This window comes from Myotis lucifugus, unplaced genomic scaffold (genome assembly GCF_000147115.1).
Source record: "Myotis lucifugus unplaced genomic scaffold, Myoluc2.0 scaffold_110, whole genome shotgun sequence".
NCBI classification, from domain to species: Eukaryota; Metazoa; Chordata; class Mammalia; order Chiroptera; family Vespertilionidae; genus Myotis; species Myotis lucifugus.
The window spans coordinates 3,080,265-3,093,301 of NW_005871158.1; the positions used below are offsets into that span (position 1 = coordinate 3,080,265).

Consider the following 13,037-nt stretch of genomic DNA (forward strand, 5'->3'; position numbering starts at 1 on the left):
GGGCCGAGGGGGCTGTGGGGGTTGAGGGGGTTGAGGGGGTTGAGGGGGCCGAGGGGGCTGTGGGGGTTGAGGGGGTTGAGGGGGCCGAGGGGGCTGTGGGCAATGGCTGCTGTCTCACCCCACAGGCTGAGGCAGGGAACAGTTAGGAGCTCCCAGGTGCATCTCAACTGCCACGGCATCTCTCAGCCTGGGAGTCTCTCATGTGTACAGTAAGCATTTCCTTTAAAAAAAAATCATAGAGAAACAACATCTTTAAAGCCAACTCGTTTCTTTCCACCTGCTCTGCTCTCTCCTGTTACTGAGGACAGCCTCAGAGACAGCCCATCCACCACTGGCAGAAACGAGGAAACAATGGTCAGCCCTGGGTGATGAGAGTGAGGACAATAGCAGCTACCGTCTAAGAATCAGTTCAGGCCCGGCAGTGTGGCTCAGTGGTTGACCACTGACCTAGTTCCCGGTTCGAATCCCAGCCGGGGCACTTGGCCAGGGTTGTGGGCTCAATCCCTGGTAGGGGGCGTGTGGGAGGCAGCAGATCAATGACTCCCTCATCATTGATGTTTCTCTCTCTCTCCCTCTCCCTTCCTCTCTGAAATCAATAAAAACATATTTTTAAAAAAGAATCAATTCAAGAGGATATGAAAAGTTTCTCTGGGTCTAAAATCCTGCACACCAGTTTAAGATGCTTTATTTCTAGCCATCTTTGGTAGAATCTAGAGTGATGGAGAGATGTAGCCATACACCCAAGCAGGAGACATGAGCACCTATGTAAGAGCAGGTCCTTGGATAGGAGACCATGGGGCATACAGAACAGTCGTGACAGGGACCATGATCCCTGCCCTGCTGCAGGGCAGAGCTTTTGGATGGGCAGGAAAGGGGGGAGGGTACAAAGGAGGCCCTTAACCCAAGCTGGGCGTAATCTCTGAAATTCCCACAGTATCGCATCGGTGCCCTGCATCTCCCATTCACGAGTCAGACAAGAGTTGGTCTGGTTCATCTTTGCCGCCTCAACAGTTCCTGGTTGATGCCTTGCGCCAAAGCCGCGTTCAGTAATGAGAGGACTCCGGAGCCAGGTGGTGCATTGAGTTTTGTGTTTCACAGATGGTGTCTATCCATTTTAACAGTGAACTGTCTGAGGAACAGTGATTTATTCAACTACTCATTTCACTCATTCAACAAATATTTATTGTGAGCTAAGGCACTGTTCTGAAGTCTGGGGGCAGAGGCAAAAATCATAAAGCTTGCATTCGAGTGTGGGGAGACGAACAAAACAAATGAAGATGTAAAGAGCATAGGCTGTCAGGCAGTCATCGATGCTGCGGAGAAAAATAAAGCCGGGAAGGGGCTCTTTAAAAGGGAGGATCAGAAAAGGCTTCCTGTGCAGGTGACACTTGAGCAGACACCGGGAGGAGGGGGGGACTGACCTGTGGGAAGGTGCAGAAGGCCCTTCCGGGAGGGGCCAGGCCTTGGGTCGCATCTGGTGATCAAGGAGCAGCAAGGAGGCCGGAAGTTTGTCCTGTCCAGGTCTCATCAACACAAAGCTCGAGACCCAGTCTAGTGCCAGAATTCTAAACCTAAAACAACGGTTTGTGTTTCATGGGCAAATACAATGGATACATTTGATAACGTTTAGATTTTGTTTTTTTCCTTCTATATATCTTTGTTTGAACATATTGCATTTATAAGCTGATGCTAAGTTTTTAACATGCCCTTTTTAAAAACTTTATTTATTTTGTTATTTTTTAAATCCTCGCCGGAGGATATTTTTCCATTGATTTTTAGAGAGAGTGGGAGAGGGAAAGACAGAGAGAAATATGGATATGAGAGAAACGCATCCCTTGGTTGCCTCCTGAATGAGCCCCGACCAAGGCCCGGGCCAGAGAGGAGCCTGCGACCTAGTACGTGCCCTTGGCCAGAATTGAACCTGGGACCCTTTGGTCCACAGGCTGATGCTCTATCCACTGAGCCAAACTGGCTAGGGCAACATGCTTTTTTAAAAAAACAAAACAAAACATTTTAACCATTTTAAATTGTATAATTCAGTGGCATTAAATACATTGTGTTGTGCAACCATCATCACTATCCATTTCCAGAACTTTTTCATCACCCCAAACAGAAACTCTGGTCCATTAAACACTAACTTCCCTTTTCCCCATATCCCTAACTCCCTGCTAACATCTACTATACTGTACTTCTATGAATTTGCTATTCTAGGTACTTCATATCAGTGAAATCATACTATGTGTCTGGCTTATTTCACTTAGCATGTTTTTAAGGTTCATCCATATTGTAGCATGTATCAAAATTTCTTTCCTTTTTGTAATTCAATAATATTCCATTATATGTACAGAGTGGGACAAAAGTAGGCTTACAGTTGTTTGTATGGAAAATAATACAATAATTAGTAAGTAATAATACAAGAATAAAGTGTGTTTCACATACAACTGTAAACCTCTTTTTGTCATACCCAGCACAGTGGGGCCTTGACTTACGAGTTTAATTTGTTCCAAGACCGAGCTCGTTAAGGAGCTCGTTAACTCAAATTACTCTATCAACTCAATGCAAAAAATCGGCCAAGAGACAGCTGGTATCTCAAAAAACTCATTAGTCGGAATACTCGTAAGTCAAGGCCCCACTGTATATACCACCTTTTATTACCCATTCATCTATTGATCATTTGTTGTTTCCACCTGTTGGCTCTTGTACTGCTATTATGGACATTGGTGTACAAATACCTGTTTGAGTCCCTGCTTTCTTTTGAGTGCATATCCAGAAGTGGAATTGCTGGATTATATGGCAATTCTGTTTTGAGGAACTGCCAAAACTTTTCCATAGTGGTTGCACCGCTTTACATTCTCAGCAGCAATGTACAAGGTTCCAATGTTTCCTTGTCAACATGTTAAGTTTTTGTTTGTTTTGAATAGCCATCCTAGTAAGTGTGAAGTAACACCTCATTGTGGTTCAGGTTTTAGTTTTCTCACCGACTCCAAATTTGTGAGCCATCTTTAATAGTATGGGTAGTTTTAGTTTTGGTCCTAGTGGCCCTTTGTTTTTTGACCCACTTCTATCTAAATTTATATCAGAGATTCTCAACCAGAGGCAATTTTCATTCCCAGTCCCTCCCAACCAAGGACATGCAGCAATGACTGGAGGAAGACATTTGCAGTTGTCATACACAAGGAGGGGATGCTACTGTCATTCAGTGTGTAGATGCCAAGGATGCTGCTAACCATCCTACAATGTACAGGACAGTCACTTGCAGTAATTTGGCCCCAAATGTCAATAGTGCCAAGGTGGAGAAACCCTGGACTATAACTATCTTGTCATATTTCATGTACCTTTATAAAGTACCTTAAATCCTTTTGGGAATAAGGCAGGATATATAGTATACTAAGGCTTCTAAGTGATATTAACATTGTGATAAAAATGCAGAAGCCATAAATTTCTTATAATAGCATCTATATGTATATTCTAATTATAGATATTTGAATACATTTATTGAATTAGTTGCTAATCTATATAATAAAAGCCTAAGTGGCCATTACGGCAGAACGACCAGTCACTATGATCACACTGACCACCGGGGGCCAATGCTCAACGCAGGAGCTGCCCCCTGATGGTCAGTGCACTCCCACAGGGGGAGCACTGCTCAGCCAGAAGTCAGGCTCACGGCTGGTGAGTGCACTGGCAGTGGCAGGAGCCTCTCCCGCCTCTGCGGCAGCGCTAAGGAGCAGCGAGCCGAGCAGGAGCAGCGAGCTGAGTGGTAAGGAGCAGCAAGCAGGTGGGTGGTAAGGAGCGAGGGGTCCTGGACTGCGAGGGCGCAGGCTGAGCTGAGGATCACATGAATTTGTGCACTGAGCCTCTAGTTATTTTAACTAAAATACAATGAGATGAAACTATTGCCATTAATATTTTTTTAAAAAATTAGTATGTTCCTGAAGGAAATAGCAAATCTAGATATCTGGCCTTTGATTACATTGAAAAATATCACATACCAGCCTCTCTGTCTGGTACTAATCACACATGGGGGACCAGGTGGATATGGTCCCTGTACCCATGGGGCACAAACCTCACTAATGAGTATCTGATGTTGGGCCAGTTTTAGTGTTTTGCATCTCACTGTTGTTGTTTTTTTCAGAACTGCTATTTCTGTAATTTAAATCACATATTTCCATGTCTTTAAGTTAATTACCTAGAGATTTTTCATTTTCTTTCTGAGCTGCCTCATTACCTTGGTTATTCATGGTGTTTGATGGATTCCTCCTCTGACTAGACATCAATGTATGAGTGGTACTTCTCTATAGACTTTTTATTGTTTTGATGCATCTTCCCTTTTGAGTTGAATAGCTTAAGGAAACAAGAATTCTTATAAAATGAAAAACTTTAATTGTTTAAAGCAAAGGCACAAGTAAACATTTCAGGTTATCATACAATGTTACAATAAGAAATTTCAATGGTAAAATAAAATACATTATTATTTTGCATATCTATAGTGTAATGCATTACTCTAGCTGCTAGAGTCTAGCATAATGTATTATTCTGGCATCTCTTCTTTGGAGTGAAAAGGGGACAGGTAGATCAATGGGTATGATATAAAAACAGATTATAAATAGCATACACTGCACACTTTTAATTTCAATAGAATGAATTAAAATTAATTAATTTTAAAATGTACTGTTTTGTTAATGATAGAGCAACAAGAACTTTCTTGCCAAAGCTCATTGTTTTCATACAAGTAAATCATTGATTTTTGAAGTGTTAGCTGTCAACATCTGGTAGTATAATCATCAAGCTGGCCATAAAAGGGCTTTACCAAAATACAATTCATCTACTTTTCTTATTTAAATCTGAAAATTATAGTGCATTACGTAAAAGATAAAGGATGAGGAGCCAAATAATTTATGTCATAAATAATAAACTTTAAAAGGTCTACACCTTGTTTTCAATCAAAGGCACTATCTGGAGAGTAACAAGTTGCATCATGAGCCAAGAAAAAGTTGTTTTTTTCTTTCAAAATAGCCAGCCAGTTACTTGGGATTTGATGTCTCAATTTGTCATCAAATACTGAGTGACTGATATTTATCAATAAAAAGGGTAGATGTGGTATAAAGTTACATCTTTGACTTCTTTTTCCAGGATGAAAAATTTACCACTAATTTTTAAAAGAGTGGTTGAAGTATTTTCTTGACCTAAAAGTTCTGTTTCATCACCTCAATGCAATTTCCACTATATTTAGGTCATTTGTAAGCCTCTACCCTTAGTCTTTCAACGCAGGGTGGCAATGATGCCGGGAAGGTGACTAGCCCAAGGGAGTAAGTGTGTTATTTTAATTTATTATGAGTTTTAAAAATTTATTTCATTCACTCCCCCCATGCCTCAATATTCCTCAATTCTGTTTAACTGAGTAACATTTAAATGACAAAATAATTAAAATCTATCAAGAAAACATTGTCAATGTCTCAAAGACTTAATTTGAATAAAATGGAATCAAATCAGAACATAGTATCCTATTGCATCCTAAAGGTCAGGGAGATTTTAAACTCTTCTAAGGAGTATTTGAATCAAAGATCTTGAATGAGAAGATTTTTTTCTTGTTTTTCATTGTCCAAATTACAAGAGTATCAATCAATTAAGGTTTACTTACCGTGATTCTTTTAATACCTAATTCCAAATCAGGAAAAGTACTTAAGAAATTCTCTAAGAATATCTTTCAAGGTTTAGAATTCAAACATGATTACAGAAAGATGTTCTTTCTTTTAAAGTCAGATGATAACATTGACTCAATGAAGCATACCTTAAAGGTCCATCATACATACTTTAAAGAACAGTGCTGGGATTTTGGAATCCTTTCTTTCTCCATTTCCAAAGACATAGCTATCCGTCCAAATCTGTCTATGGTGTCACAGACTTCATGATATAAAATAGCCGGCACACGTTTCACTTTGAACAGTTTTGAATACAAGATCCACCAGGAAATTTTAGGTTTCCAAACTATTAACAGCAAAAGCAAATGGTCTGATCCTCTATTAAGACAAATTGAAGAAGCAAGCAAACATTTTAGAGTATCTAAATCAAGGGTCAGCAAACTTTTCTCTAAAGAGCCAGACAGTAGATAGTTTAGGCTACTCAGCTTTGCCACTGTAACATAAAAGTAGCCATAGACAGGATATAATGCATAGCTATGGGTATCCAATAAAAACTTACTTATCAATATTGAAATCTGAATTTTATGATTTTCATGTAACAAAATATCCTTTTCATTTTTTTTTCTTCAACTATTTGAAAACGTAAAAAAGCTTTCTGCTTGAGGTCATGTAAAGACAGGCAGCTGGCTGGAATTGGCTCGTGGGTGCAACTGCTGACCTCTAGTCTAGATCATTCGGATTTCTTGATGTGGGTGTCAAAGCAATCATGAGGCCATGAATCATCTCATTTCACTTGAACATCAACAGCCTCTAGGCTGACAGTAATGAACCCCAAAGCACCAGTCAGGCAATTCTAGTAGAGTAGTATCTATACTGAAAAGCTGTGAAGTGTGATTTAAACTTATTTAAAATCACACTAATTATCAGAAAAGCAGGGAATTGAGAAATTCATTAGCTGAACCTTTTCATACACTTTGGCATCAGAGAGATCTGCATTAAAATCTTGGTCTGCTACTTACCATGTGACCACAGGTAAGTCATTTAAGCACTAGAATTTAGCCTGGTGCTACGGACACAGCAGGCATGTTCTCAATCTCGTTTCTCAAGCAAATAGCTAACACAGGGCTTCCTGGAGAAGCCTAATCCATGGAGATGCATAAGACTTAATTCCTGGTGTTAGACAGAAAACTAGTTTTGTCTCTTCTACTCCATTCTGTAATATGTATTTTTTTTCTGCAAGCAACATATTGTGCAAAATTGTATCTCTATATTAAATCCAACCTTCCCATCTTATCCTCCAAGGCTATTTTTTTCATAGGATGCTGATGAAAACGAGAGTAGGAAGCATCCAGTGAACATATTCTTGTCTTTTCATAGTATAAGTGTAATTTGGGTGTTTCCTCCAATTTATCAATGATAGATACACAGTTTCCTAGGAAAAAATAGTCTAGATGATAAAAAAGGGAAGAATTGGTAGAAAATAATTCTTATGGCTTTATCTATAGATTAGTAATTAAAGAATCTGAAGATAATGATTTGTAGATATTATTGTTCGGTATCTTGGACTTCAATCCATTGCTTAATTTATATTAAGTAGAATATTAGCACTAAGTAATGTGTGCTATAACTTCTTTAATCATGGACAATTTATTAGTTTCATACATGTGAAGTTAAAAGGTCTTACCAATAGTGTTTTTGAGCAAGCATCAGTTATAAATCTGCTAGTGTTGAATGCTACGCAAAGTACTAAAACTATTAAAATATTAGTGTTTGGTTTTATTTTCAATTTCCTTTTAACTTTGTATTTACAGAAGTCCTGTTAGAATGCTGAAGGCAGTCACTTTGCAACATGTACAATCTCCATATAAAATGATGTTCAATGTTGGGTGATGCAGATTTATAAATTATGTACAAAAAACAATATATTTGTAGTTAACTTACTGCGCTGGATAATAAGCAATATATGGAAGTATCATATGATATGCACATAAAAATTAGAAATTCAAACGGAACTTAAAACTCTCAAGACAGTTAACCTTAATTTGTATGTAAAACATTATATGGGAAAAAGACACTGTGTTTGGGAACTTTCAGTGGTCTACTAATAAAGCAGTAATTTCAATTGGGGGGAAAAATTCCCTCAAACACAAAGCATAAGATAAATCTGATGTGTGTCTTGGTCAAATGTTTGTAGACAGCTGCCCTGAAAACAAATTGATAAACATAAATATACAATTTGTTTACTAAGCATAAAATATTGCACAAGAGCAGTTTTGTCTGAAGAAAATTAAATTTTCCATAGTTCAGAACTTCAAAATGGTTTCCACATATAGATATAATTACATTTTCTACACAAGAAACATTAAGATTCAGTAATACTGCTAGAACCTTATTTTTCACATTAACCATAGTCCAGTCTACTTTATGGCAATGGTCAGTCAGTGGTGACGGTTTGGCAAAGATCAAAAGGCAGATAAGATTGAAAAAAATATATATGTACATATGAAACAGATATGTCCCCAAAAACCCTTAATCATATAACTGATCCTTTAAAAAAATCCAGTCTAGTTCACAGTGATGGTCAGACAGTGGTTGAGTACGATTCTCTCTTTCTTGGGGGCTGTTCCTTTTGATCCACTTGATTGCCCTCTCTGGTCTCCATCACACTGTCTTCTGTTTCGCTTTCACTACCATCTGCCACAGTGGGGTCTAAAGACATCGCGCCAGACTTTCTGTGCAAAGGAAAACCAATGCCACTCTCCCGCAAGGAATTCTCTATGAGATCTTCATCAGAGGAATGGGATGAGTCATCATCTCCTATTAAGTGGTTGACAATGTGGATTCCATCAAAAGGGGGTTGGCCCAAGAAGCCCCTCTGGCCTTTGAGGCATCTGAGCTGTCAAAACAAAATCCAAGTTAATACAGTCACCTGGGGAAAATACATACACACCTCACTAAGAAAGCAAACATTTCATGTTTAAGGAAGATGAAATATTGATTTCCTCCTATTTATAGATAGAATAGTAACTACCAATTTTTGAGCAACTCCTGTGTGTTACGTAGTCGGCACATAATGTGTTATGTTAATTGAATAATCACAATGGTCATTATGGTAGATTTTATTACCCTCATTTCAGAGATTAGGAAACAGAGACTCAGGTAGAGCAAGTTGCTGAGGACACATAGCTAATAGTGAAGTTTAGAATCAGATTGAACTTTCATTTTACTAGAGGTAATACAATGAACCCCATATGCCCATCACCTAACACAACTAACACAACATCAATAATCTAATTACAGTATACCTCTCCAGTCCCTGGATTATTTTGAGGTAGAGCTTAGATATCCTATCAGTTCACCTTTAAATATTTCAGAAGATATGGACTTAAAGGCCATACTCCAAATTATCACACTGTCTTTTAAGAGCATGTCTCCTTAATTCAGCGAATCATGAAAATAATTTACAAATCATTAAAATTTGCTTTAATGTCCTGTTACAATATCCTAAGAACTACCACACCACTATCACTCTGTTAGAGCGGGAATGCTTCCTCCCACTAAGTTGCTTTCTTCTTGGGGGGGGGGGGTGCCAGTAATGTGTAACATTTTTGCTTTCTTTCCCCTCCTCCTTCCCGGGAGGAGCAACTTCCCTCACCATCAAGTAGGGGAGAGCAACTGCACATTTTGCTCAGCTCCTTCTCTTTCCATCTTTGAGAACCTGGTGGTTTCTCTATTCCTGGAGTTTTATAGGGTGTGACCCTCAAGGAGGAAGGGTTGTGGAGATCAAATGCTACATTTTACTGGTGGGCAAGTCTGACTAATTCTAGAGTTCATATTGAAAAACCCACTGTCACAAATCTAAACCACATCCTCCAAACCCAGCTTTATCAGAATTTAAGGTTATTTCTTTTCATCATCTGTCAATCCTTTGCCTAAGTTCCTTCACATTCCCACCAACCTCCACGGATACTACTACTTGCACTACCATATAATTAAGACATTAGCCCTGTCCTCAAGAGTTTATGCTTTAAATGTAAAATTTAATTTTGATATTGTCATGTGTTAAAAAATGCAAAAACAACAATAAAGAAACAATTAACTACCAAAATCTGCTTTGATTATCAAGAATTTTGCTGAAATACACTGCATTCTCCTACCCTTATCATTACTGTCAATCTTCAATTTTGTTTCTCAGGGACAAATTCCTGGTCACTTACTATCTTTCAAATCTTGAGATAAAAGCAATGTGAAATACTCAGGAAATATTACATACACTTTCAAAACTAACGGTTCCGAGAGTAAAGACATTACACGTAAGCTTTGCCATAACACCTCCCAGCTTTCCCTACAGACTTCCAGGAAGATGTGAGGAAACCCAACACCTCCCTGCTGGTACGTGACCACAGGACACAAGAGGGTGCTGGGACCCGGTACAATGATGTCTGTGGCAAACTTTCACCCATAAAGAAATGCACGTGCCCTCGGCAGAGAGAACAAAATGATCGGGAGGTACATGTAACCAAAATAACACCTTTCTCCTTGCAGGGCAGGAGGGGTGCAGACTTGAAAGACAGAGAGCACCACAAAGCCTCCCATGGTTGTGCTACCCACTGCATTACAACGGCCGCATCCATGTTCTGATGCAACATCCTATCACCATATTGCAACACATGATTTATGGCTCCAAGTGTTAAATTAAGTCAGTTAATCTCTTCCTTTCTCTCTTTTCCCCAGACCCTTCTGAAGAGATAATATGGAACACGTGATTCCTTCTTCCTGGCTGCACAGAGGAGGAGCACAGCAGGGGAACCACAACTTCCCTACTGTTTGGAAAGTTGTAGCTTTCCACTGCTCTAGCAAAACTTACTACAATTAAAACACTGCAGTATATCAGATGATAATAAGCCATCTCGAATATTACATAAAACTATACGTTGAGGGTCATTTCCTCAATGTCAAAGGAGATGCAATTAATGCTGCTTTTTTTGGAGAACTGCTAATATAAAATAGCAAAGGCATAGAGGAATTGTTTTGGTGGGCAAGAGAAAAGGTTAAGGGAAGAGACTATTTGGTAAAACTTAGATATCCCCTGGGCCTAGGAGGAAAGTGGACACGGGCAAGGAATTACAGAGTACTAAGTACCCAGATGTGACCTGGAAGGGCTCGACTCCAGGTGGGGATGTCCTCCGGGACCCCTCCTCCTGTGAACTGGGACTTGACTGGAAGAACACCAGCGCTGGGCCCTCTACAGTACAAAGTCTTGGTTGCCTAGCTCTCAGAGCTGCACTGCTTATCTTGATTACTATTTTTTTAGGAACTAATTATATTTAAACAATACAAAAAACAAGATATTTAATCTTCTCAGCCCCACCCAACCCCTCAAAACTTTCAGGAACATTATTGGTAACAAACTTAGATTAGCATATCTCCAAATATGGCCCACTGGCCATCTGCATCAGGATAACAGAGGATGCCTATTAAACATGTAGAATCGTTTCCCAGATCTAAGGAATGGAAACTCGAGAGTGAAATCCCGGAGCCTACATTTTTAACAAGCATCTCAGGAGATTCTGATATCCTCAGTTTGAGAATCATTGTGGTAGATCCTCTATTCCAACCAAATGGGGCCGAGTCACAGAGGACTTACCTGAAATGGAACTCTTAATTACTCAGGACAAAAATGCGGCTGAACTGTGGACATCTCCTGTGTGTGTGTCTGGTATATACAAATGGACACCGCCTTTCAGCAGCATAACTAAGCTAGGCCACCTCCACCACCAGAAAGCAGCAGTCAGTTTAAACATTTTCCCCTGAAATTTTCTCCTGGTAGGGTCCAGGAATGTGTATGTTCAACAAAACTGAACTGTTCTGCCCAGTGAGCATGGCTCAGGGATTGAGTGTCGACCTACGAACCAGGAGGTCACAGTTCGATTCCTGGCCAGGGCATGTGCCCGGGTTGCAGGCTCGATTCCCAAAGGGGGGGCGTGCAGGAGGCAGCCTATCAATGATTCTCTCTCATCATTGATGTTTCTATCTCTCCCTCCCTCTCCCTTCCTCTCTGAAATAAAAAGAAGAACAGGATACTCTAAAAAGAGATCTTAAAAACAAACAAATGAAAAGAGATCTTAGACATACATTTCTCTGTCATGAAAGACATGAGCTTTGAGATCGAAAAGGCCTGTGAAGTACCTGGGCACAAAGAAAAGAACAAAGCATCCAGCCCCAAACAAAAAACATGTTTTATATAAAATATTAAGAATCAAAATGATATCAGATTTCTCAACTATAGAGCAGTGCCTTTAAAATTCTGAGAAAAAAATTTCTAATCTACATTTAATTATCTTTAAAATTTTTAATGCTCACTCAAACTATCAATTAAGTATGAGGCTAAAATATGAGTTAAAAGCTGCAATGACTTAACCTGACCCCTCAAAGAAAACCCTTTTCTGGGTGAATCACAAGAACCAAAAATCAAATAAAACTTTTTTACAGTTTATCTCCCATAAATCTTTTTTTTTTCCCCCAGAAAGAGGGATTTGCTACACCAAATTGAAGTACATTAAGAAAGAAAAAGACATTTTTTTATCCAGGAAAAAGGAAGTCCAATACAAAAGTGAAGTCAAAGGAATCCCTATGATGCTGAAAAAGCTCCCAAGATGACAACTATGCAGGAGGCCTGGAGGCACCTCGTCCTCACTGAGGTAGCCTGGAGCAGGTCAGGGAAAAGATTTCTTCAACAAGGAGAAATTAATAGTACAAATAAACTGTTTGAACAGAAGAGAAGAACACATAACAGGGGCTTTACATGGTACTAGAGGACAATTACACATAAGAAAACACACCCTAAGAAAAAAATGAAAAAACTAAGACAATCATTTGAATAAAAGTATCATGTAAAATAATCACATTAAGACATTATTTCCATACAATTGAATGCTATTTGGCAATAAAAAGGAATAAAGTATGGATACATGGATGAACCTCAAAAACATTAAGATAAGTCAAAGAAGCCAGATACGTAGGATGACATATTGCATGATCCCAATAAAACTAAAGTCAGGAAAAACAAATTACCCCCTCCACAAACCCACATTATTTTCCAAACTTTCCTCATAAGACCATCTTGGAAACCTGCAAAAATAAGACTTCCCAGGTATCTCGGTCTCCATTCCAGAGGAGAGGCCTGAGGAGTTGCAATATTAAGCATCTGTGTGCTTGTGGTTCCACCGTGAATTGATATAGACTTAAGGATGTAAATGTAAACTAATGATGTTGATCCTGAATACTAATATAACCAAAGTCATTATACAGAAATATTTCATTTTATTGTGCTTTGCCTTACTCCACTGACAAATATTGCATTTTTTACAAATCGAAGGTCTGTGGCAACTTCAC

At 39.1% G+C, this 13,037-nt stretch overlaps 1 protein-coding gene across 7 annotated transcripts in view; it reads right to left on the reverse strand.

Annotated features, from left to right (window-relative positions):
- Positions 1 to 4,360: 4,360 nt before the first annotated feature.
- Positions 4,361 to 13,037, reverse strand: part of EVI5 (ecotropic viral integration site 5) — a 149,001-nt gene continuing 140,324 nt past the window's right edge. For 6 of the 7 annotated variants that reach the window (XM_023757659.1, XM_023757655.1, XM_023757656.1 and 3 more), the window contains one exon: positions 4,361 to 8,538. In XM_023757659.1, coding sequence (XP_023613427.1) covers positions 8,224 to 8,538 — 315 coding nt within the window. In that variant the 3' untranslated portion in view covers positions 4,361 to 8,223. The remainder of the gene's footprint in view (positions 8,539 to 13,037) is intronic. The other variant, XM_023757658.1, reaches the window with a different exon arrangement.